The sequence below is a fragment of the Pseudopodoces humilis genome, chromosome 14 (assembly GCF_049639895.1).
Source record: "Pseudopodoces humilis isolate 2021_Gansu_Grassland_sample_001 chromosome 14, ASM4963989v1, whole genome shotgun sequence".
In the NCBI taxonomy this organism is placed as follows: domain Eukaryota; kingdom Metazoa; phylum Chordata; class Aves; order Passeriformes; family Paridae; genus Pseudopodoces; species Pseudopodoces humilis.
In genome coordinates this window covers 2,154,064-2,178,992 of record NC_142213.1, presented here as the reverse complement: position 1 = coordinate 2,178,992, position 24,929 = coordinate 2,154,064, and the positions used below count along the sequence as shown (strand labels likewise).

General features: G+C 49.7%; 1 protein-coding gene across 2 annotated transcripts; it reads right to left on the bottom strand.

Annotated features, from left to right (window-relative positions):
* Positions 1 to 862: 862 nt before the first annotated feature.
* On the bottom strand, positions 863 to 24,861 carry FBXO31 (F-box protein 31). Of its 2 annotated transcripts, XM_014257128.2 has the most exons (10): positions 24,483 to 24,861; positions 17,735 to 17,806; positions 15,859 to 15,945; positions 12,344 to 12,420; positions 10,787 to 10,954; positions 10,055 to 10,129; positions 8,603 to 8,712; positions 7,796 to 7,949; positions 6,887 to 7,236; positions 863 to 5,657 (listed from the first exon to the last, which is right to left on the bottom strand). In XM_014257128.2, the coding sequence occupies exons 1-10, from the start codon at positions 24,859 to 24,861 to the stop codon at positions 5,435 to 5,437; spliced, it is 1,695 nt and encodes a 564-aa protein (XP_014112603.2). In that variant the 3' UTR covers positions 863 to 5,434. The 2 variants fall into 2 exon arrangements, with proteins under 2 accessions (XP_014112603.2, XP_005528278.2); XM_005528221.3 differs by lacking the exon at positions 15,859 to 15,945.
* Positions 24,862 to 24,929: the final 68 nt, after the last annotated feature.

The following is a 24,929-nucleotide window of genomic DNA, read 5'->3' as shown; positions in this document are numbered from 1 at the left end:
GGATGGTGCTGGGAGCTGTAACAGAACACTCCAGCCTGGATTAACCACCAGCACTGAAGCAGAGCCATTTCCAGATTAGGAGTTCATGCCTGGATTGGAGGAGTTCAGTGCTCCACAGCCAGGGTTTTTCTCCAAAAGAAGAACTCACCAGCAGAACTGGGCTGCAGAACTGGAAGCACAACATTCCCTCCAGGAAAGGCAGGACAGGGAACACGGGGCTGGCACAGGACCTGCAGCAGGAGGAGGAAAAGCTCCTTGGTGGCAGCTGAGCCACAAATTCTCCCATTTCCACAGCATCACTTGGAAAAGCAGAGCTGGAGTGGGTGGGAATTTGAAGTGTAGGAAACACAGACAACTCTGAGTCTGATCCACAGAGAAGGGGGCTGACACCATCACGCTGCCTCCTCCTCCTCATGCTGGTTTGGTGCCAGCTGATCCCTTTCAGACCAAGTGGAAGGAAGAAAGGGGGAAAAAAATAATCTAGGATTACCTGAGGCTTCCTTTCAGAGAAAGCTGGGCCTGGGAAGGCAGGGAGGCTTTGTCAGGGCTCGGGGTGTCAGTTCTGCCATCCCAAATCTGCTGGGGGATGGAGCCAGGGAGCACGGGCAGCCCAGGGGAGATCAGGAGGAGAGAACAGAAAATGGGGATAAGGGAAGAATTGGGATTTCACAGCACGAGGTGTGGGATGTGAGTCTCACTTCTTCAGGAAACCAGAACTGCTCACCAAGTACCCAAAGAAGGGAAAATGATTTCTCAGCCACGGTGGAGGACAGGCAGCTGCACACCAGGAGGGTGGAAATGGCCCAACATTTTCCTTTGGGACAAGGTCAGGTGGGGGGAAAAAAAAACCAACAGAACTAAGTTCATAAAATTTTGCTTTTTATTATTTGAAATTGGAAAAGGCTCCTTGGGTAACAATGATCAGGTGTAAAAGTAACACAACAGGGCTTGCTCAGCTTTCCAAAACCTGGGGTGAAGTCGGCCAGGTGCTGATTTCATACATCCCATTCCTCTCAAAGCCACCAAGGAAAGGACAGGCAAACCCCCAGCCCTTGGGCAGGTGAGGTGGTTAAAGTACAACTTCTCATGTTCCACATGGATATTCGTGGTGGTGGATGTGCAATGGTTTCCTCCCACTGCGCTCTGTACAAAGCAGGGATTTATATTTCTCCTTCATTTTTAATACTTTTGTAGAGACTTATCCACACTCAGAACCTCCAGGCAATGCCCAGATTAATCTATCAGTGTCATGTTAAAGTGGTGAGTGCAAAATACACATGGGAACAGGGAAGGGGGAGTAATCAATGACAAAACAAAAGTGCAGATTGCTTTAATTAAGCTAATGAACACGGTCAAGCCAAGTGCTCTTTGCCTCCAAAGTTCCAAAGATTGCAATCCAAACAAAAACCAGAACCACACACTTGAATTCAGCACACAAAGCACCCAAAGGTCAGTGGCACTCACAGTTTGGTACCTCCCTCTCCTACCCCACATCCCAAATAATTCAGTGTCCCACTGGGAAGGGCAGCACGAGCCTTTGGCAGCTGAACACCACAGAGGATTATCGGCCACGAGAGCAGCCAGCTACAAGACAGAGTTAACACATTATCATTCCCTAAACTAGCAAGTTGAGCCTAAACAACCCATTTCCACACAACACCCAACACTCCCATCGAGTTCCACTAGGTTTGAATCAATAAAAAGCAAGAAAAAGTCATCCTTGTTGAAAAGTAAATTCTGAGCCAGCTGCGGTTTGGGCTTTTCCTGGGAGCTGACACCTCCAGGCATGTTTGCACAGAATTCCCTTTCTCCCCAGCACACATTTCCTAAGGAACTGCCCTCCCACTGCTGCTGTCCCATTCCAGGGCAGCACTGCTGTTCACTCCACAGCAGAGCTGACACCCAAATTTACAAACAATTCCATCCTTTTCCCGTCTCCTCAGTAAAATGCAGCCTGACACATGCCTGTGGAGGGCAGCCACCACGCCTGAGCACAGCACATTCACAGCTCTCAAATCAGGCCCAAGGCAAACAAACTGGAGCTTTGATGTTCCTGTTTTCCAGCTGGCCAAATCCATGTGTTTTGACAACACAGGATGGAGGAGCAGAACCCATCCCCAGCACATGAACCAGACACTTCTTGTCCCCGAGCCAGAATTCAGCTCCAGGTCTTGCAGTGGCCACTGGGGCTCTGCAACCTCCCTGCAAAGGCTTTGTTTAATCCAAAAGGCTCCTGCCAGGAGTATTCCTACCCCTGACAAGTTGTTTTCCATCCTCGCCAGCACTTTCCACCCATCTGGGATGAAGCAATCCAGCCAACTGTCCCCGAGATTTCCTGCAGAGCCAAAAGGACGAGGAGACGTCGGCAGCAGAGATTGATCACCATCTGCAGGGCCCCAGCACACATTATCCCTGTCAACAGCTCACACAAGGATCCCAAGGGGCTGGAAAGCTGGGATTTGGGAAAGGAGTGGGGAATGCAGTGTTGTGCAGGGGGTGGTACAGCCTGCACCGAAGTGTCCTGTCAGCACAGCCTCCCAGGAGGAAAGGCAGGACTGGGAAAGCAGGAGCATCCCCCTCGGCCAGGGGGGATCAGATCCAAACTGCCTGCTCCTAAATCTGTCTCTCCCCTCTCCCAAAGATTCCAGAGCTGGGAGTGTTAACTCCACGTTATCCTGCTTTGCTCTGGAAGCACTGACAGAGCCACACACAAAGGAACATCCAGCACAGGAGCATCCCCAGCATTCCCAAATCCATCTTCACAGCTTTCCTCACCCTCAGCCAAACCAGAGGGAATTTTCCTCTGAAATGCCACAAAAGCCTGCCAGGCTTGGAGCAGCACAAGGTGAGAAAAGGCATCAGAGGAGGATTATTAATACAAAACTTGCTATTTCCTTTGCTCCAGACAGAATGAAGCCAGGGGGTACCAGCAGTTCTGCCTTTAATCAGGAATTATCCTGACATTTTGAGGCCAGCCAGGTGAGTTATAAATAAAAAGATGCCACTACAGGGTCAAGGCAGAGCTGGGAAAATTCCCCCAAGGCATCAGCCTCCACTAAAATCATTCTCTCCAGCCAGCCAAGCAGGTCTGGCCTTCAGGAGATCCTTGGCACTGCCACGGGAAATTCAGAAGGGAAAAGAAGCCGGGAGAAAAGCGGATGCACAACCTGTGCCAACAGCAAACAGGTGACCCCTGGCCCAGGTGACAAAGGACAGAGACTACAGACAGGTCAGTACCTGAGAGAGTGACTCAAGCCTCAGGTACTTGCAGGACAATCAGTGCAGTCTGGATTTTAATCTCCATTTTAAAAAAATTAATCGTAATTTAAAAGCTAAAAGCCAAAATTATCAAGTCAGTTGTGTGAAAGTTTAGGATTATTTTTTTTTTTTTGGTAGGGATATTGAAGTGGGGAGAAATCTGCACTCAGAGCTGCAGGTCCAGCTGAAGAAGAGCTGGTTTTAGGGACAGGCAATGGGAACAGCTGCCCCAGGGGACATCTCCCACCCCTTTGGGCTGTTAGGGAGAACACACAGCAGAACTGCAGCAGCCTAACAGCAAATCCCAAGATAAACAAGCCACTGAAATATCAAATAAAGTCCTAATCATAGGCTCATTAAGGTTGGAAAAGACCTCTGAGATCGAGTCCAACCATTAACCCAGCACTGAACATCTTCAGCTGTCCCAGAAAGCTGCACCAAACTGGAAACCTCTGTCTGCAAACCAGGCACGAGCTGAGCACGAGGCTGAGATAGCCAAGCTCAGCTCCAGGTCACCTCTCTGCCCACTCACCAGGGCACAGAGAGCAGCCACTCCCTCTCTGCAGCCCTGGGAGATCCAAACTGGCAGGAAAACCTCTACAGCCTGCTCACACCCACCCTGCAACATTTTCCCAGCTTTTTCAGCAGGCCTGTAACAGCTCCTCACCCCTGACACTGAGGCAGGACTGCCACTCCTCACAGAGCTGCAGGAAACAAAGCAAAAAGTGCCCTAAATCACCTTGAAATTCCCAGAGGTTTGGAAAGCTCCATCCAGAGAGACAGGAATTAATCCTGTGAGTGACATGAGCTGCTGCTCGTTGTCTCTGCTGGAGCCTGGGTTCTCACACAGCTGAGGGAACACATGAGAGGCAGAAATGGCAAAAAGCCCTTGTGAGAGTGAGAATAAAAGCTGTTCACAGGCACTGGAACCAGGCAGGGACTGAAACTTCTCCCCAGAGGGAGCCTGAAACCTCCCAGCACAGGTACAGACACATTTACAGACCTAAAACTGCAGAGATGGAACGACAGGGTTTTGTTAGACACTGATCTGGGGAGAAGAGAAGGGACCTGGAGTTTGTCATCACAGCCAGAGGGCAGCTGCAACAAAGGCTTGTGTTAGTGCTGATGGTCTCCAGCACAATTCACAGCCTGGAGATGAGCACTGGCCAGGATTTTCCTGCACAGCACAGTCCAAAGGGAATCTGCTCCCTTGCCTTGCAGCACACAATTCCCAGTGGAGCTCAGATCTGCCACAAAATCATTCTGGGATGAAAGAAGTGCAACTGCAAAGGGAAAGAAGGGTTCTGTAAGGGGAGCAGCAGCAGCCACTGCTCCAGGAGTCAGAACAAGCCACACAATACAAGGACTCTGAAGGGCAGCCTGAACAGGAATGGCACCCCTGGGGCCACACAGGACCAGGGGGACATGTGGCACCTTGTGCTGCCCACCTGGAGCCTTCTGGGCTCATCTCACAGCTGGGTTTCTTTTGGCTCCTTCCTGTGCCCCTTCAGAGCCACTTGACAAGATCTGAGAAAACCTTTCAGGTACAAACCAGTCTGAACATAAGAGCTTTTGCAGTTTTACACCCATCTTCAGTCCCACACCCAGCTCCTGCAAGGAGAAAAAAAAAAATCATCTCTGGTCTCAGGGACAGCACATCCATCAAGTTCCACAGGACAATGCTGCACACGCTCATCTGCAGTGGGGATCCTGCCCTGGCTGAGGCAATTCTGCAGAGGAAACCACACACTCCAATTAGCAAGCCAAGGATGCAGGGATCGTACCAGCCTCTCCTGGCAACGCTGCACCCACAGAAAGGTTTCTGGAGAGGAGGATGTGCTTTGTCACTGCCTGTTCCTCTGACCAGAAGTCGGTTTTGTCCCAATACATTCTTTTTTTTCGCACTAAGGGAGGTCTGTTCCCTCCCCTGCAGGATCCCTTCAGCTCTCCAAAGCACAGACTGGGAAACAAGGACTGCTGGGAGGCAGCGTGGAGTGGCACAGAGGAAAGAGCAGTCACGGATGTCTGAACTGGGATGTGTGGACATTTGGGGTAAAAAGGCTTTATTCAAAGTGCATGCTTCTATCCAGAGGTACCGAGAGCGAGGGCTCCCCTCCGCAGCCCCGGCTGGGGAGCGCAGCAGCCTTTGCCACCCCTGTCCGTCACCAACCACTCATCAAGTAGCCAGGGACTGAATGTTCTTGAGCATCTCATCGAAGGCCTCCCGGGAAGGCGCTTGGGCGTTCTGGAAGGAGACCTTGATGCGGCTGTAGAGGCTGAAGGATTTGAGCTCCAGCCAGATGAAGCCGAAGCGGTCGTCGTCGAACAGGACGAACACCCCCGGTGTCCTCTCGGGGCTGGTGAAACCGTGGCCAGCGATGAGCCCTGTCCCATAAAAACTGCCAGGGGAAGAAGACAGAACAGGTGTGACAACAGCCAGGATCAGCCAGTATTTAGTTTAAAAATCAGCACAAAACTCTGATGAAGCCACTGTGACAGAACAGTGAGTTTTGCACTCGGTTTTTCTATTAAGACAAGGAACTGCCCCCGTTGCTATCTGCAGGTTCCTGCTCTGGGTTATCCTAATTAGCACCTGCACCCCAAATCTGGGTTTTTTGGTAGTTCAAACCCATCTGAGATTAACCTGTCCAACTCAAGGATCAGCACAGGCTCAATCCTCCCAGGAAAGCTAAGGTTTGTTGAGAGCATGAACCAGAGAGGCAAAACCTAAGGGAAGAGAAAGAAAAATCTAAAAAGCAAAAAAAATCTGCCAGGACCTGAGGAGGAATAAAGGTCATTCAAAGCTCTGAGCAAGCAGCAGGTGGAGCAGGGTTTTATCCAAATACAACTGAGCTGTGACAGCAGGAGCCTTCTGGGATTAACCAGCTCTGGGTAGGTTTTTCCATGAGCACAGATGTTTGGCTGAAGGTCACCTGCCTAAGCCTCAGCTTTTGGGCACTTTTTCCACACCTCATTTAGTGTGCTGCTTCACCAACTCCAGCTCCCACTCAGCACAGCTCTCTGCATACCTGCACCTCCTGCTTGGGGTGCTCAGCACCTGCCAGGGCTGCCACAGGGCACCAGAGGCCAGGGAAAGGTGGGAGAGAAGGAACATGAATGACACACATGGGAATGGGAAGCAGCTTCACCAGCTCTAAATATATGAGCTGGGCAGCTCTGAGACATAAAACACACAAAAAAAGAAAAAAAAAAAAGGAGGGGTGTGTGGAATTCAGGAGAGGTGCCAGCTTCTGAAGTAAATCTAGCAAGGAAGTGGGATGGCAGATGACAGCATGGTGAGAGAGGGAACAAACCAAAGTGTGGGAAATTGGGCAGCAGAGGCAGGAACCAGAGATTGTGGATTCCACATCCCTGGAAATGTTCATGGCCAGGCTGGACAGGGCTTGGAGCAACCCAGTCTCGTGGAAGATGTCCCTGCCCATTGCAGGGCTGGAACAAGATGGGATTTTAGGTCCCTTTCAACCCAAACTATTCTGGGATTCTGTGAGATCTGAGCCCAAGGGGCTGGGAGATCCACAGGCAGGTAAAGGACACACAAATACAGGACACACCTCAAAGACTCCCCTTTCCCTTTCAAGAATGCATCAGCCATAAAAGCACCGGTTACCAGATGCGGCAGGTCCGGGGATAATCCTCATTCCTCGATATCACTCCCATGGGCAGCACGAAGGGCTGGGAAGCTGGGGCCTTGTCCTGGGTCTTCCCCTCTGCCCCAGCTGCAGTCTCTTCCCCCTCAGCACCTTCTCCTCCCAGGGGACTGGCAGGCTGCTGGGAATGCTCCTCTTCCTCCTGCCGCTGCTCCCGCTCCTGCTCCTCCCGCCGGATCTGCTCCTGCACCTCCAGCACAATGCGAGAGAGCTCGCTGAAGTCTCGCAGGTTCTCGATGTCAGGCAGCTGCAGAGGATGGGCCAGGTCTATCTCCACAGTCTGCTGTCCAGCTGGGATGTTGGGATCTCCCTAGGGACAGGAAGGAACAGCACAGCTGCAGACACCAGGTGCTACAGAGCCATCACCTGGACTTCTTAATAGTTCACCCTATTCTATAATCACCAAGCTGGCAATAAAAAAAACCCTGCTTGGACCTTGTTTGCTGTTCTTTGACATCTCTGCTTTCCCCTTCCCAGAACCAGAGCTTTAAACCAAAAGCTCTACTTGCCAGGGTGAAAGAAAGTCAAAGCTGCAGCTGCATTTCCCCAGAATCCCTCCCTGCAGGGAGGACGGAGCTCCCCTGCCTGACTTCAGTGAAGAGCTGCCAACATTTGGTACCTGCTCCTCACACACACACAGGGGATCTCCAGAGACCTGCTACCAGCTGCTCACAGAAAGCAGCTGCAAGGGAGAGGAAAGGAAGGGGAATCCAGGAGAAACTTGAGGAGCAGGTTGTAGTTACACCAATCCGCACAGGGTTTGGGCTGCCAGCTCCCAGACAGAAATCTCTCCTGTGCATCCACAGCGTTTAGAAACAAAAGCCATAAATACCTTCACAAGAACCTGAGAGAAAGGAAAACACACTCACAGTGATCTTGGTGCCCTTGGCTTTGTTCCCATGAAAGCTCAGCATGACAATCTCCAGCCCGTGGCTCCCGTAGGTGCCTTTGAAGAGCCCTGGCTGGATGAGGTCGTTGGGGCTGCTGGGGGGGAGGTAGATGCGCCGGTACGTCAGGCAGTTACTGAGCGAGAGAAAAACGTCAGAGAAGTCAGGAAAAAACCCCTCCCCAGCAGCAATGTGTTTGCATTCTGCTCCTCCAGCAGCTTGGGGATGTCGTCAAGACAGGCAGGATCTGTGCTTTCAGCAAGCTGAGGATTTGCTCTAGAGCTCTGCAAGCATTTCCTCCTTCCCTCTGCTTCTCTCCCCAGCATCCTCATGAGCACACCAGGAGATTCCTGCAGCAAGGAAACTTCCTCAGCCCTTGAGATTCCCAGAGAACCTGAGAGTGAAGCATGTTTAAACATCTGCTACAGTGAGGTGGCTGCTAATAGAAGCTTGGAGAGATGGTTAAGACCCCCAGTTTCTCAGGGACTCTCTAATTCCTGCACTACAGAGCACACTAATATGGATAATAACCAGACACTCCTTGGGATCACAGGCATTTGCTCTGTCATCAAATTAAACAGAGTTAAATGACTCAAAAGCACCTCACTGTGCACAGTTCTTGTGTAGAACTTGGAATCCTATTCCAACTGCTGTCATTCCACCTCATCTCCCTGTACAGCTGGGAAGCACTGCAGAGACACAACATTCCTCTGGCTGTGAAAGCCCATGGAAAACCCCACCTCGGGGAAAAATGCTCCAGTGTGCTTGTGAAGATGCAGCAGCCCTTACTCATATTGGCTGGTGTAGATGAACTTCATCAGGATGAGCTCCTGCATGTGCTCGTGGAAAATGTCTTCCAGAGTCCGACCCCACTCCTCCCTCAGCCATGTCCGGAATTCCTGCAGCAGGAGGAGAAAAGGGGGAGGATGAGGTCATTTCAGTCATGTGTCCCAAGGTGATTTCACTGTGGGGCTCTGTGACAGCACATTTCACTGGCAGAGCCACAGGCAGGGCACATCCTCTGCCAAAGGCAGGGAAACGTGGCTGGATTTGGGAACAAGCACGTGTTGGCTTGGAAATGTGCTTAACAAATAGTGATTATGGTAACTGCCAGTGATCACACAATAAACAGGCTTCCCTTCAAATAAATCCCACGTAGGAGCATAAACCTCCTCAGAATAAAGGCATGAGCATGGCCTGTTACTGCAAAGTAGCTCATCTGCTCTTTCTCTCACAGTAACTCATTTGTGTGCCCACAAGCTGACTCCTGTGCCCTGTCCTGACACGTTCAACAGAAAAGAAAAAAGCTTTTGAAAAGCACGGAGGGTTTAGGAGGTTAAATCCTGCTGATTTAATACTGATGCATCTAAATCCAAAGGGTGCTTTGAAAGCATCTCCTGAAGTACCCCAACTGCAGCTCTGACAAGTTAATACCCTGCCATGAGCTGGTGTGATAACAGCTTACACTGAGATAGCAGCCTGCCAAGTGATATTCCAAACCTGCCTCCTTTATCTTCCCAAGCCAGATCCTCCAATTTCCATAATGCCACGCACACTTAACGTGGTGCTTTGAAAGTATTAAAGCATTTCTCATTTTCTCCAGCACCAGAAAACACTTAACTAAACCTTTCACCCAGCTGTTTCCCATTAGCAGAGAGACATTTCACAGCGTTCCTCAGAAGCAGCTGAAATAGCAGATTTGTCACGTGGAACCAGCTGGAAGCAAACAGCAGTACCTGGCACAGGTACTCATCCTGACATTTATACCTGCATTTAAACACAGGTATTTCAGTCAGGAATCTGCCTTGCTGGGTAGAGCTGACAGATTCTCCTGTTCTCAGACACAGGAGAAACAACCAAATGAAGCTTTTAATCCCTCGAGCAAGGCAAGCAGTGGGAAGGTGCCTCGCTGACCAGCAGGTATCCAAATGCAGCTGGTGCTCACTGTGTTTGAAAGATCTTAATTATACAGACAGCAATGGCACTGAGATCAGTGCCTGGAGTGTTGGTGATGTCCAAGATGTGCTGCTGACCCTCTCTGCAACCAAAACAGGAGGAAGGTGCTGGGGCTCAAAGAGCACCTCGACACAGAAAGCTGCCTAAACCAGGGAATCAGCCAAAAGCTCCCAGCCTGGGGGTTCACACCTGCCCAATCTCACAGAAATCAGAAGGGCACCTCCCACACCCCAAGAGCTGATCTCAGGAAGGGGAACACAAAGAGGATCAGTGCAGAGCACTCACCTCCTGCCTGCCCCCTGACATCCGGTGGTGATCTGTCTGGTTGCACTTGGTGGAGAACTCGTCCTTCTTCACAATCTGTAATTACCAGGGAGGAGAATTGAACAGGTTACACACCTGTTTAGAGATGCTTTGGATGGTGTAGCTAAGACTGCTCACAGTAAATGATTTACAAAACAAACATTACTGGATTTGCTGCAACAGAGAAATCATTCACTGCTACCGAGTGCAACAGCTACAGAACAGAGAAACAAAAGCAATAAAACCTCAATGCACTCTAATGAAAATAATCATTTTAAGCTACTTCTCTATTTCAGCTTCCTCCTTTAAAGAAAAACAACCTGTCAGGAAGCTTTTCAAAGCATCCAGTGGATGCTGCATCACCTTCTCGAGGGCCCACCATGGAGGGAGCTGCAGAACAGGTCTGTGTCAGCCTGGGCACACTCATCAGCTGCCCAAGGCAAGTTTACACATCCTTTCCCCAGCCTGTGCACATCCTGGTGCTCCCAAGCCCAAGAGAAAACAGCACAACAGCCTGGCTGTGGCATTGCCAGGGAACAAATTCAGAGCAGGGAACAGCCCACACAACTTGTCAGACACATAATGAGTGCAAAGCTGGTGCCCACACACACAGCAGGGTGGTGAAAGCCTTATCTCTGAAATAAAATCCTCCCAGCTTCCTGATGAATCCATTTCCAGTGCACACACAGTGCAGGGAGAGGCAGAGGAGCTCACCTGGATGTGGCCATTATGAGGTCCCTTGTGGCCATACATGCACTCCACCGTGGCACATTTCCTCTCCATGAGGTGGATCCTGAAGAGGGGTTTGAATCTCATGGGATCATCCACGTGAGGGTCATGAGGGGGCAGGTACATCCAGCCAATGATGAACAAACCATCCACCTGCAGAGGGACAGGACACAGAGCACACAGGATCAGCTTTGCAAAATTCCTTAGGAGGCTGCAGCAAACTCCGAGGCCTCTCGTGGCGCAGGGCAGGAGCTGCAGAACAGTTTGCTGCATTCCCAAACAGCTTTCCAGCCATTAGCCCAGACCATATGCACTCCCAGCACTCCCTGGATGAAGAGGGTTTCTTTACAAGGCTTTCTGAACCACTGGAAAAAGCTCAGGCCTTTATTGCCTGGAGTGCAGGATCCAGAGGGAAGGACCACACAGCAAGTCAGACTCTAATTGGTTTGAGAGCTCCTGCTGGCAGATATTCCAGCAGATGAATTCAGTCTCCCATGACTATCCCTGCTTTTTGGACGAGGAATTATTTGGCTTTATTACTCAGAGAACACAGGAAGCAACACTCTCCTCCACTGAGAGGCACAAGTGCCGGCCCCCTCCCTGCACACCTAACAGAATCCTTTCCCTCAGGGCCCGCAATTCCAGAGGCAGGATATTCTCCAAACACAGAGATCTGAGACCGAGGCAGCACCACAAAGTCTTTATAAGGTCACAGGGGAAGTATTGATAGTTGGATGCCCTCTTACACCGGTTCATGCAACAGAACCTTGCAAAACCCAAAGGCCTCATGATTTGTTCTGCTTCAACCTGGCGGTTGTTGAACCTTGGTGCAGAGAACAAGGGCTCCAGGCAAACTCCTGGCTCAGCTCTCAGCAGTTCAGAGTCAGATGTTGTTCATTAACTGCTCTGCCAGCAGCACCAGAGCTGCCAGGCTCCACAGATCTTGCACCAGTGTCACTCTACATCAGAGCTTTAGGGCTGCTGTTAAGGTTTGCCAATCACACAAGTGCAAAAGGTTCAGCTGCAGGCAAAGAAAATGAAGTAGATGAACAGATTCCTGTGCCAGCCACTGGAATATCAGTGTCAAACTCTAAATCAAGCCTTCCTCTCAAACATGGATCATGTTTTCTACCTGCTCCTGGGGCTGTTTGGCATGGAGCTGAAACATAAAAGAACTGCCTGGAGAAAGGTGGTGATGATGAGAAGAACCTCAGGACCATTCAGGCTGGAAAAGAGCTCCAAGACCATCGAGTCCAACCTGTGAGCAATCCCCAGCCACAGCAACGAGTGTCACATCCACTCCAGGGATGGGGATTCCAGCACCCCCCTGAGCAACCCACTCCTGTGTTTAACAACCTTTCCTGTGAAGAAATTCCCACCTAAGAGAAACCAAGAAAGAACCAAGGAACACCCTCTGGGTCCAAATCACTCACTTGAGGGCTGAGTGTTCAGACTTTTTAGTGCTCTGGGAATGGCTGCCAGGTGTGGAAAGTGTAGAAAACCACTTGGGAGCCCCTAGAAGCCCCGGGATGAGGCACTCACCACCACGTTCAGCAGTCCCCCGTAGGGCCCGATGTCCGGCTGCCACAATCCCAGGATGTGCCGGTAGCGGTGCAGCACTGGGAAACAGGGAGACACTCAAGTGAGCACATCCAGCCAAGAAATTGGGATTTTGGGAATGAAAACCCCGCTACCAGGCTGCACACAGCGCTGACCAATAGCACCCACAACTGCATTTACTCAGGAAAAATGACTGTGTCCAAGCTGAGCCTTCCCCCAAGCTCACACACATTTATATTCTTTATTCCTGGCCCTGTGGAAGGGCAGAACCACCTACCTCAGCAGGAATTCCCAAAAAACTGTTGCAACACAGTCCCATTAATGCAAATCACACGATATAACCAGAGCTAAAACAAATAAAAGCGTCTGCTGCCTCCAGTTACCAAAAATGCACTCGATGCTTCACACTGCAAAGCAACAGAAAATAGGGAAGGGCAGACATGTGGGAAGGAACAGGGAAATTTGAGTATTTTGAAAGCATTTCACTGCCTTGTGTAGACAAACTTGGCTCCAGAGTTAAGCATCCCTAGGAGCAGCCACTGGGAGCACGGGCAAAGCACATGGATCACTCCAGCTTGGGAATCTGGTGGTGTGGCCACATCAGTGACGGCCTTAAAAATTCTACAGCAGCAGCTACACCTCAGCAGGGCCCAAAAACTGCTCCCAAAACCCACTAAAAATCTGCTCTAGCAGTTAAGGCTTCCCTGTTTCTCGTTTCAGAGCCAGCAGTCCCTCCAATCCCACCTAAATAGAGGAATATTTTCAGTAAGCAGGAATAAAAAGGGTTTTTACAGAATGATCTTAAAGCTCCTGTTGTGAGGAAAGCTTAGAGATGGGACCTGCCTCCAGTCCTTAAACAGCCATTCCACTTGTCCATCTGATTTCCTTTTGTCCATCTGGTTTCCTCACAGGATCAGTAATCCTCCACAAGAAGGCATTACACAGTCTGGCATTTTGGGCAGGAACAGCAGCATGCACATCACTCCCATGAAGATGGCAAGAAGATATTTCACTGATATTTCACATGCCCATGGCCAACTCAGAAGGCCACAATAAATCACTTTAACCTCCAGGACTGGCTTGAATAATAGGGTTGGGTTTGCATTAATTTCAAAGAAGAACTGTGTTTCAGGCCAGCTGTTCCAGCAGCTCTGTTTCATTAATTACTTCAGACAGCAAGAACTACAGGAGTGGTTTTATTCCACCAAAGCAAGAACTTCCACAGAAGTTCAGGGTAACAGGGAGGGATGTCCAGAGCTGCTGCCAACGGCCTGGAGGAGCCTTTTCCCTTGGCTTTCAGACTGATGGCCTGGTTTCACCCAGTGCAGCACAAAACACTAAGGCAAGCAGGCCAACCCCATTCCCAGCTCAGTAATTACACATTAATTAACGGGATGAGCTGCTCCACCCACCACACTCTGCCCTCTACCCTGGCTGCCACAGAGCTTTTGTCATGTATTATTATTTTTTAGGACAGAAAACTAAGCTATCCAAGGGGGATGGGGATGTGCCTCCCAGCCCAGCTCCTGTTAGGAGCAATTTCAGGAAACAGAGCTGAGTTCTGGACACAGGAGGCCTAAAAAAAAAATAAAATAAATCTCATTCACTTCCAGAACTTACTGGGGAAAATGCTGGTGCTTGGCCAAAGGCCCAAACAAGTCTCAAAACGCAGCTCAATTTTCAAGCCTGGGCTGCTTCTGAGCTCCAGCAAAACAGCAGCTAATACTAATTGCAGGGAAAACCTGATGAATTCCAGCCCTGGCTCTTCCTGCTAGGAGACAGGATGGATCTGGCAGTTGCTTCCCTTCCTGCTTCTCGAAAGAAAACAGCACTTGGGTCTTTCTCCAAGGTTTTCCACTGCCTGTGCTCACTCCTGGAGAAGCCTCTTGCCTATCCAAACTTCTGAGTCCACATCCTGCCAAACAGAGCAAAACCACATCCACTGGATGCTCCAGGACAACCTTCATCCAGCCTGGATATTCCCCACAGTCCATAAGTAGCTCTGCACACCTTTCAGATGGGAAGAGGGTTTCAATCCAGCCAGGAATGGGCTTGGAAAAGCAGGGAATGCCAAGCTCCCACTGGCAAAAGGCTGTCCTGACCAGGAAAGTCTCAATCCACTGCAATTCTCCTGGATTCCTGGGATGCAGGAAGGTCTCTAAAAGCGAAATGAGCTGGAACAACGTGAGCAGTGCCCTGACCTGCACGTGGGAAGAGCTCAGAGTAATCCAGGTGAGCTTAAACCCCTGGGGAAAGTGATCTGAGCTCACCTGGCTGACACTGCATGAACAGGAATTAGGGAAGACTTCCATGGGCCATTAAACCACACGAGCTCAGAACCACAGAATCATTTTGGATGGAAAAGACCTCTAAGATCATCAAGTCCAACCATCCAAGTTTTTCCCTAAGTGAAACAACACAGCCCAAGAGAAAAGGGACACATCAGAAGTTTGGGGTTGCAGCTCAAGAAACAACTGAGGGAACAGCATTAAATGCCATTTAAGTTTGGAATAAACACCCAATCTCCAAAGGAATCCATCCTGCAGTTTGGATTTGCTTCTCCTTCCCATCCAGCCCCAGAACACAGACGGTGTTGACAGGCACCCCAGGTTGCCAAATCCAAAACTTTGTCCAAATTTCTGCTGTAGCCCTGCTGCTGGTGTGTCCTGACTCCCATTAAAGTCACCACCTCCCCTGCATGGCCCCTGCTCTGCTGCTTCTCTCAGCACAGGGAATTCTGCAGCATCCACTCATTAATGGGTGTGAAAAACTCCATTCCCAAGCAGCAGTGAGTTAGTAACTGGAGTCTGCCAAACTCTGCAGACCCAAAGGAGCATCAGAGACAGCTCAACACCCCCTCCAAATAAACACCAAATAGTCCTGGCTTCCTTAATTGATGTAAACTAATCAGTCCTTCCCCCTCATTTCCTGCTGAACACTAAACTCCAAGGGTTTAGCTACTCCTCCCTCAACACAACACAAGGAGGGAAAAAAAGGTTATCCAAAGTGAGGAAGGCAAATCACAACCTTTAAAACATTAGCAGAACGTTTCCTAGAGACAGAGATGGTGCTTAAAAAGATTCAGTGTGCAGGGAGGGAATTGTTATGGGAGCACTCAGCATTTTTCTCTGGAAAGGGCTGTGGATCTCTGTGGCTCACTTGAATCACGACAAAGCTCTCTTCCAGTCCAGAGTTGCTTTGGGGAGGCCTCACCAGGGTGAATCTGAATTCATTCCTCAATCAAAGGAGCAATTCCCCACGAGCAGACTGAGTGCTCCTGTTCTGTGCAAAGAGCTCCTCAAAGAAGCACCTCCAAAAAAAAGCCCCCGAAGCCTCAGTGCCCGCCCTGCTCGCGCTGTCACCCCGCAGGGTCCCAGCGCTCCTCTAACACGCACCAGCCACCACTGGTGACACCTCCCTGCTGTCCCCAGGTCACCCCCAGTGCTTTGCTCCAAGCCAGGGCACACTCCATGCAGCAGCGGCAGCGGGGTACGTACGGCAGGTGTAAACATCTCTGTACTCCATGTGCTCGTAGTCGGGCAGGATTTTCATAAAACGCCCCGACTTCACCCGTGGGTTTATACCTGAACAGACAGAGCAGGGTGAGTGCCAGCAAACTCTGCTCCACTGGGACCAGCAAACACCTCCACGGATCTGGAGCAACCACGCAGGGAAGTCCAGCTCTCTCCTGACTTTGCTTCCAGTTGTTTCTGTCACCCTCAGTCCCGCGTGAGCAGGGTTTGTTCCACATTCCCACAGACATTGTTTACAAATGGCACCCGGTGAATTCCAAGTGGAATCAAAGTCCTTCTTCCTCAAACTCTGCACTGCTGCCTCAAGAAGACCAAGTCACTCCATGGACAGCAGCCCAGGTCTGGGATTAGTTCTGCTTGCAGCCACTTGAGCTCAGTTCCTATTTTCCCACACCATTTCCCACAGAAGCACACTCAGTGAATGGAAAAGTCCACGCAGTAATCCCAAATTAACTCCTGCAGTAATCCCAAACTAACTCCTCTGCAACTACAGAGGTTTATGGGACAGGAGAGAAAATGGGGTGACACCACCAGGAAACTGCTCCTGGCACAGAGCAAAGTGCAGAATCTGAGCAGAGGAGCTGAGATGCTGAATCCTGAAAGCCAGGAACGGCTGGCAAACATTCCCACTTTGGAGAAACCACCACTGCTCGGGATTTCTGGGTGGATACAATCACTGACCTTACACAGAAGTGCAGGAAGACCATCACAGGGGTGGATCTCACACACCAAGTGTGACCCTTTGCTAATGGATGCCATGGATTTGAAAAGTACTCACAGACACTTATGTGTGAGACAGATTGATTGCAGGTTATAAATAAACTGATTAAACTCTGGAAACGGTGGGAATGTTTAGGAAAATATCCCACAGGCTTGCTCTCTCCTCAGCCTCCCTGCCCACAGCCACTGGGCTGGAGAGTCACCACTGTCCTGAGCCAGTAAGGCCATTTTTACCCACAACTCGTGCATAAAAAGCACTAAATATCACTTTAGGACCTCTGAACCATGGAAGTTATGTAGTGAAAAGGACTACAGGTCACAAAGAGATGTTGTCCCACCTAAAAATGGCAATGGAGAGCTGAGATCTGACCTAGTATGTGCTGTGTGGCTGTCACCACAGCAGTGCCACACAAAGATATGGGATTAAATGGGAATTAAGGGAGGCCTCGAGGGTTAATGGGACTTCTCTGGGGACATCTGTGTGCTGGCTCAGCAGCACTCAGCCCTCCCAGCCAGGAAAATGAGGCAGTTCCATCCCTAGTGCAGAGTATCATAGGGAAGGAGAGACAGTAGGGGATGAAGTCATTTTCCTGTGGATGCTCAGCAGGTCTGTTAAAGATGGGATTAAACCCCTTCTATCTGTTCTTCTTCCCAGCTTTAAGATCAATACTTGAAGTCATTGCTACTTCAAGGTTCTGAAGGGTCCCACACACACAGACATTCCCAAAACACACCGACACCTCCAGCCAGGCTCTCTTCCCTCAGGGAATGCTCATCCCTTTCCCACTCTCCTACAGCCATTTCCTTTCACTGTGATTAAAGCTTAGAAAAAATATCTGTTAATTCCTCAGTGAGATCTGAAAATAGCAAAACAGGATGAAAATCCCTCAATACACTTCATTAAAAAATGAAATTCCGTGCTCTTTTCCCACCAAAGGACTGGGAGGCACAGAAATCCCAGCTCTTGGTATTAAATAAAACTCCAAACGTGCCAGCTTCCCAATGGAACCCCTGCAAGTCAGTCTGAACAACTTCTGCCATGGAAGTTTAATAAATATTCAACATTTCTGTGCTCTCAAAATTGGTATTAAGCAAGATTTGGATTGGTTTTATCACTTACGTTTGGCGTAAACGTCTCGACAGGACACTCCTGTGATCTCCAACTTCCTCAGGTTTTCACACACCCCATATTCTGCAACAACACAGGAAAAAAGGGTCAACCCTGGCACAAAAAGGTTTGGAGCCAAAGTCTTGACATCAGCTACTGAGATCTGATTTGTGTTTTCTTGAAGCTGCCAAAGTAGACCAAGAATCCGATTTTTGCTTTAAAAACTGGATGCGATTTCATTGCAGATTCCAAGACATTTCATAAGCAATGCCTGCAACAAACACACCATAAGGCACAAACACACACAGCAAAGTCACAGCTGCTCCCACCTCAGCCAGGAAGAGTGTGAAATGTGGGAGACATCCCCATTCCAGCTGGGATTGTGTGCCTGTTTCCATCAAATCACCGCTGTGCGCAGCAATTATCTGCTCTCACTGAGGTACCCGACAGGGAAAACTGCTTATTAGGATCCTAAAGGAAAGGTCACAGACTTGAAAAAGAATGAAATAGAGACATAAAACAGGCCCCAGCATGTACAAATATGGTTACACTTAAAGCAGATCAGATTGAGACAGGGCTGTTGTACAGTCAGATGCCTTTGATTCCTTCCAGAACCCCCCGAAAACAAAGGGAGCCGGAGATCTCGGAGCAGCTTTGAAGCAGAAAATGAGATTCTCTCCTTTCATTTTCAGGAAGTCAATGTCAAACTTCTAAGAAACTTAAAATAAAATAAAATAAAAGCAAGTACTAATGTCTCGATGCCAGAAATTCTCAGAGGAGCAGAGGGAGGAAACGAGAGGAGGGAGATCCCAAAAAATCAGCAGTGACAATGCCACCCTGCTGCAGTGACCCCGACAGATCTCAGAACAGAAAAGAGCCCTCCTTGACATCAAAGACATCAACAGCACAGATCAAACAGCAGCTTTCCTCAGCAGCACAAACACCTGCCAGATATTTGACACAAAACTGTATCTCTGCAGACCCTCATCAAGCCATTAAATATGAAATTTATCCTCAGCTGAGCATCCTTGAATTAACAACTGTGGCTGTGAAGCACCACCTAATGCTGGAAACCTGCTGCAGGAGAGAATTCAGGATGCAGAGACGAGAAAAGCAGGAGTTTCCCTGAATTAATTCAGCCTCCTCCTGTCTATAAATACAAGATGAGAGAGCACACCCAGGGTTTACTGGCAGCCTGTCTCCAGGGAACACACGTCCTGCACACTCTGGCTCAAGCAAGGGCAGCGAAGGTGAGGGGGGCACAGGGCACAACAAACACGATGCCCTTCACCAAAAACTGCCAAGGGCTGTGGCAGAATTCCTGCTGACTCCTGCAATGCCAGAGGAAGCTCTGAGGGTTCTCAAGCCCAAGGTGGGCTGAGGAAGCACAATTAGCAGAGCCCAGCCGAGCTCAGCTCGCAGGATGAGCAGCCCAGCACAAACAAAGCATTTAGTGCTGGGGCTCTGCCAGCTGAGCCAGGAAAGCACAGCTCCACGGGAGGATAAACACATCCAGGGGATGCAGGGAACAGCGTGGAACGTTCCCCAGCTGATTGGAAAATCCTTGGAAAAGGGCAGGAATGGAACAGGCAACTCTTGTGCACGGAAACAAAACTCACCTGACACAGGACAGGTGAGATGAGCCCTGTCCACTGCAGGCAGGGAAGGGATTTATACTGCATGGGAAAGGGAGGAGACACATGGAGAATCCTTCCCAAATGGAATCTCTAGCAGCACCGAGAGTGACACTCCCTCTTCCCACAGATTTTTCCCAAAGCCTTCTCCCTAATCCATAAATCACTCAAGTGAGTGCCATGAGAGATAAACCACCAGCAGTTACCTCCAAATAACAGGGTGGGAAGGGATTTGATGTTAAAGCTTCATGCAAGGGCCCCTGATAATCTGCAGTGAAATTTTATGAAAGCCAAACTGTTATTAAAATAGTTGTAATTCCAATCTTACCGGGAAAAATTCAAATAACAAATTCACTTAAATAACACAAAAATTTAGGATTTCTATATTGCTACACGTTATTTGTCATTAGATATCCTAGAAAGTATTATCAAGGAGAAAAAAATCATTTCATCCTAACGTGCTTTAACACTCATTTTAGAACTAATTCTTATCCTGTTTTGGCCAGCAAACAGCTACAGAGTGTGAAAATGCCACAGTGATGGCTGAGCTCCATAAGTGCATTACTGCAGCTCTTGTGACCCAGCTGCTCACACCAGCATGGCCATTTTATGAGAAAAATCAATCTTTTGGCTCACAGTGCCTAAAAAAAAAAACCCACTAAATATCATAAGCAAGAAAGGCCATCTCTTTTTAACCCAGAAAGCCAGAGGGACATAAATTAACAGCAAGTAGAGCTTCAAGATGATGAGAGAAAAATAAAACTGGTAAGGTTTTCATTACAGAGAACAGAAATCCCTTTCCAAGAAACATCTGAAGGGCCTGAGCTTCCTGGAAAATTCCACTTCGGTGCAATTAAATCTATTTTAAGGAAATGTATCTCAGTGCAATAGCTCACTGAGTAAAGTATTTTTATTTTAAGGAGTTAATAGTCACCGAAATTCACACCCTTGGAAAATGGCTACTTAATCCTGCTTCCAAAGCAAGGATGGAAATTGGTTTTCCAGTGACCTGCTGGAAAAGCTGCTGGTTTATAAGGAGTGCTGATTTCCCAAACACAGGGACACGCTGCTGTTTCCATAGCCACATGCACGGGAATTTAAAGGACTTGGAAAAGCAGTCTCCATTTGGTATGAGCTGCACTGATACTTCTGCAAGTGGCATTTATTCCCTGCCCTGCTCCCAGCATTTCCAAGCCTCACATTCCCTGCTCCTCCCCCAAAGAAGCTGTGTCACCTTCACCCTGCACAGACTAATCTGGAGTTTAAAAACAGGCAAGGCTCCTCCATCCCAGGTTGGGAAGAACCCCTGTGCTCACATCAAAGCCCAAATTCCTGCTTTTCTGCTGCCTTTCCCAGCATGGCAATGCCAGGGAGCTGCTGGAAGCTGTGTGTGCACATCCACAGTTTTGAGGAAACGAGGATGTCTGGCAGAGCTGGATCCCCTTCACCAGTACTGAACTTCCACTGTGTCCTGGTTAATCAAACCTTCAATTATCCCTGGATGAACGCAGGTTCACAGGGCTGGACACAGAACAGAGAGGGTAAAAAACTCACTGGATTATTCCACATACCACAAAAATGGGAGATTCTCAGGTTAGCAGCTCTGAAATACCAGGTGGACAAATCTGGAATTGGTTTCTTGTTTCCAAAGGCTGAGCAATCAGATCAAAACACACTCAGTCCCCTCCAAACATTTCTTCCAAGGGAAGGCTTGGGGTTACCATCGAGAAATGCAAACATCTGTGGAAACCCCAAAGCAGAAGATGGGCAGCTTCAGATGTGCAGCTTGCAGCCAGGTCTGAGACTCTCTGAAGGGTGGATGAGAGTGCTGAGCACCTGCCTGAGCAGTGAGGAACCCAACCACTGCCAAGCTAGAGTTTAAAAGCCAGGAAAGGTCATCAGAGATGAAGAAAAGCCAGAGACTAACACACTACACAGTGTTTTCACCCCACACAAACGCAGGCTGGAGCCTTGTCACTTATGAAAGCCACCTTCACCAGGGCACAGCACTGCAAGAAATGGTTCCTGTTGTGGCAGCATCACACTCCTGCATGGATTCCTTGAGTCTTTTAAGAGCTGAACCCCACCCAAAAGTCTCCTCACCGAGTGTACAAACCACATTTCCCACCCTTCTTTCCCTCCTCTTTCCACACAACCTGAAAGTCACAAACTTCAGCACCTTGGCTGACATTTTCCAGCAGGCCCAGAAGCTGCTGGAGGTTGTTTTCACAAACAAAAGCCTTTTCTTCCAAGCTCTAGAACTGGTTACTCTGCATTACTGGTCTGTTTTCAGGTGTTCTGCTGCACTTGCCTTGTTCTGGTTAAAGATGAAAGAAATTAAAGATTAAAAATGGACTATAAGGTGCTAATCAAGGTAGGTCAGGCCACCAGCCAGGGTGCCACGAGCTTTAATTCTGCTCCTGCTGCAGAGATCAGCAATCTATTTATAGAAAACATGGAAGTGACTGCAACACTCTCCTTGCCAAGGAAGCAATCCAGAGACATTGTTTACCCCAAACAGTTGCAATGATAAAAGGACAACAGCTCTGACAGTCGTGTCAGTGTCACACAATTCCCCCTGCTTCATCCCAGTTCTCCACCAGCAGCAAAAGCCACTCCACTTTCAGGCAGACAAGTCCTCTGGACACTTGGAACAATCACAGCATGTTTTCAGACTAATCCACAGCTGGGTTGGCCCAGAGCAGGGCAAGACATCAACACTGCATGTACCGAGGGCCCCATCCAACTTGGGGCAGAGCCAGGCTGCTCCTCACACCCAGCGCTGCTCCTGTCCAAGGAGAAGGGAAAAAACAGCCACAACAAAGCAGCAACAGCTTCTCCCAGAGAAGCTTCTCTCTGTTCTGATCATTTCAGGATTCCTTCCTGCTTCTGCACTGCTGTGCATTCCTGAAAACAGAAGTGGTTTTGCACACGCAGCTGACACCGAGCTGAAGTTTCCCAGTTCCTCCTGGAACATCACGCTGGGTTCGGGTGATCCTTGTGGATCCCTTCCAACTCGGGATATTCTGTGATTCCATCATCATCAGTAGGTTTCAGAGAAATAAACCAGCAAGACACACGTGCTCTTGTTCTGTTTTTAGGACATGCAGCCTCACAACAAGACTCAGGAAGACATAAACACACACTTAAACACTGACCTCAGATGGGAAGCGGTTTGGTTTGGAAAGGATTACAGAAAGTGATGACATTTTACACTAGACTGTCACACAGTCACCTGAAAACACAGCACAGAATATTCTGAGTTGTAAATGTTTATTTATTTACCAACACCTGATGTTTACCTATCGAATAATGCCCAATTTTATACTCATGTGATCAACCATTCAAAGTTACAGTCCTGCCTCAGCAGAGCAATGCCAAGCACCACAACCAGCCTGAGAAATCCACCTGAGGAATTGTTTGTAAAACCAGAGCTGGTTAAAAGATTCAGGGTCATTTTCACCATGGTAGGAAGATTTTGGCCAGGAACTGCCCCTTATCTTTGTTTGTGCTGTTTGGCACAGCTTGGGCACCTGCCTTTGGTACAGGATCCTCCTCAGCCACACCAGCAGCCACCAAAGCACTCTCTGACACTGCTTGGAATGGATGTGTCAGGAAACTGGAGAAATTACACACAAAAAGAATCAAAATTTGGATTATACACCTCTCACCTGGCAGTTAGCTAAGGGCCACAGAAAAAAGTGTTGCCTTGACACCTTACCTTATTGTCCAGCTTAGTTTTAGCCATACAAATTCACTGTTTCCTTCATTTCCTTAAATTTCAGCTGAGCTTTTGAACATTGCTTTATCCATTGGAAAGAAAATCCAAGGAGCAGACACAAATTTGATAAATAAATGTAAATCCCCATCAGGCCTAATTCAGTGGATCTTTTACAAGCCAACCTAGCCTAGAGTTAAAAGTGACATAGATTTTTATATACACATTTTTCCAGGATCATAACTTATTAAAATAATTAATCAGTGAAGTTTTGCAAACCATTCATCAAACACACAAACATCCATGAGGGCTCCTTGTCACTGGAGAAGTGTAAGGAAAGAATTAGCACTATTTCATTAGCTTGTCTCCTTAAACCAATGTTAAATTACTGGGACAATGCTGAATTATGAAATAATGTTTTGGTTTACATTTTCCAGGAGCAGCCTTTGTGTTGTCCAAAGGTTCTTGGGCAGTGCTGATAAGGCACAAATTCATTTCTGCAAGGTTTCAGGCATTCCACCAGATCCCACTGCAGGCAGACATTCCCAGATCTTTCATCCCCGTGCCCTCACTGGTATTAAGAACAGAAAGCAAACAGGAAAATACACATGACTTCATGTGCTGGCAGCAGGAGCACCTGGCAGGGTGGCAGCGTTTGGAGAGAGGATGAGCACAGCAAGGCTGACCTTGGGAGGTGGGACAGGACTGAAATAACAAACGGAGGACAGAAAGCCACAGCGGTGGGAGGAAGAGGATGAGGAGTAACGATGGAGAACTGCAGCCTCGCAGAGCAGTGCTGAGGGAAAAACACCTCCCAGGCCTTCACATTGCTGCAGCACAGCATCCTTGCACCAGAGGATTCCTGGAAAACGCACACACGAACCTGGAAGCTCTCCACACTGGCTCTGTACTTCCCCTTCCCTCGCCTGGCCTCCTCCAGACCCAGCGGGCTCTCTGCTCCCGGTGTATCCCCCGCATCTCCACGGCTCCAGGAATCCCAAGGTCCCCCCTTTTCTTCCCTGCAGGGGCTGAGCATTCCCTGTCCTCAGGATTCCCCCAAGGACACGCTCCATGGAGACATCATCTCCCAGGGCCTGCTCCCATCCCATTCCTCCGGGGGACAACCCCAGCTCGATGTCCTTTGCCACAACTCAAGTGTCACCACCACGAGCCCGTGTCCCAAGGGACCCGAGATGTGCCCGTTCTCCCCCCAGCACACGTGGAGCCCTGCGAGCCACAGCAGCACCCCGAAATCTTATTTCTGTCCTGCACCCCCATCCCCAGCCCTTCAGGACGCCCAGTCCATCCCCTCTCGCACTCTCCGTGTCCTCCTGCACGCTCGAGGCCGCCCCGGTGCCCCCGGAGCCCCCTCCCGCTGCACCCCCGCACCCCCTCGGGCGGGCGGTACCTTCGCGGCAGCGCCGCCGCCAGATCGTGTCGGTGCGGAGGATGCGGCGGAAGGTGGTGCAGACTCGGGCCAGGCTGGGCAGGTCGGTACCGGGCAGAGAGCCGAATATCTGCACCAGGAGCTCCGGAGGCAGCTCCAACAGGGACAGCGGGGCCCGCCCGGCCGGGCCGGCCTCGACAGAAGGCGGCAGGGGCCGCCCGCCCTCAATGCGTTCCGCGGCCTCATCGTCCTCCGTGACGCCGCCACCTCCCGCTTCCTCCGGGTCCGTATCGGTGTCGGGCTCGCTGTCGGCGGCGCCGCGGCGCTGCTCCCTGGCCGCGCCGCCCCGGCGCCAGCCGCGGGTCGGCCCCACGCCGCACAGCCGTGCGCACACCGCCATGGCCACCGCCGCTCTGACCGCGGCTCCGGGGCGCGCCACCGTGCCCGGCCCCGGCCCCGCCCACCGCA

Coding starts and splice junctions, on each gene's coding strand:
- FBXO31 (XM_014257128.2), bottom strand. CDS start 24,861: ATGGCGGTGTGCGCACGGCTGTGCGGCGTGGGGCCGACCCGCGGCTGG. Junction 8,713..10,054: donor TGTCAGGGGGCAGGCAGGAG/GTGAGTGCTCTG, acceptor CTCCTGCTGCAG/GAATTCCGGACATGGCTGAG. Junction 5,658..6,886: donor CCCCGGACCTGCCGCATCTG/GTAACCGGTGCT, acceptor TTCCCCTGGCAG/TTTTTATGGGACAGGGCTCA.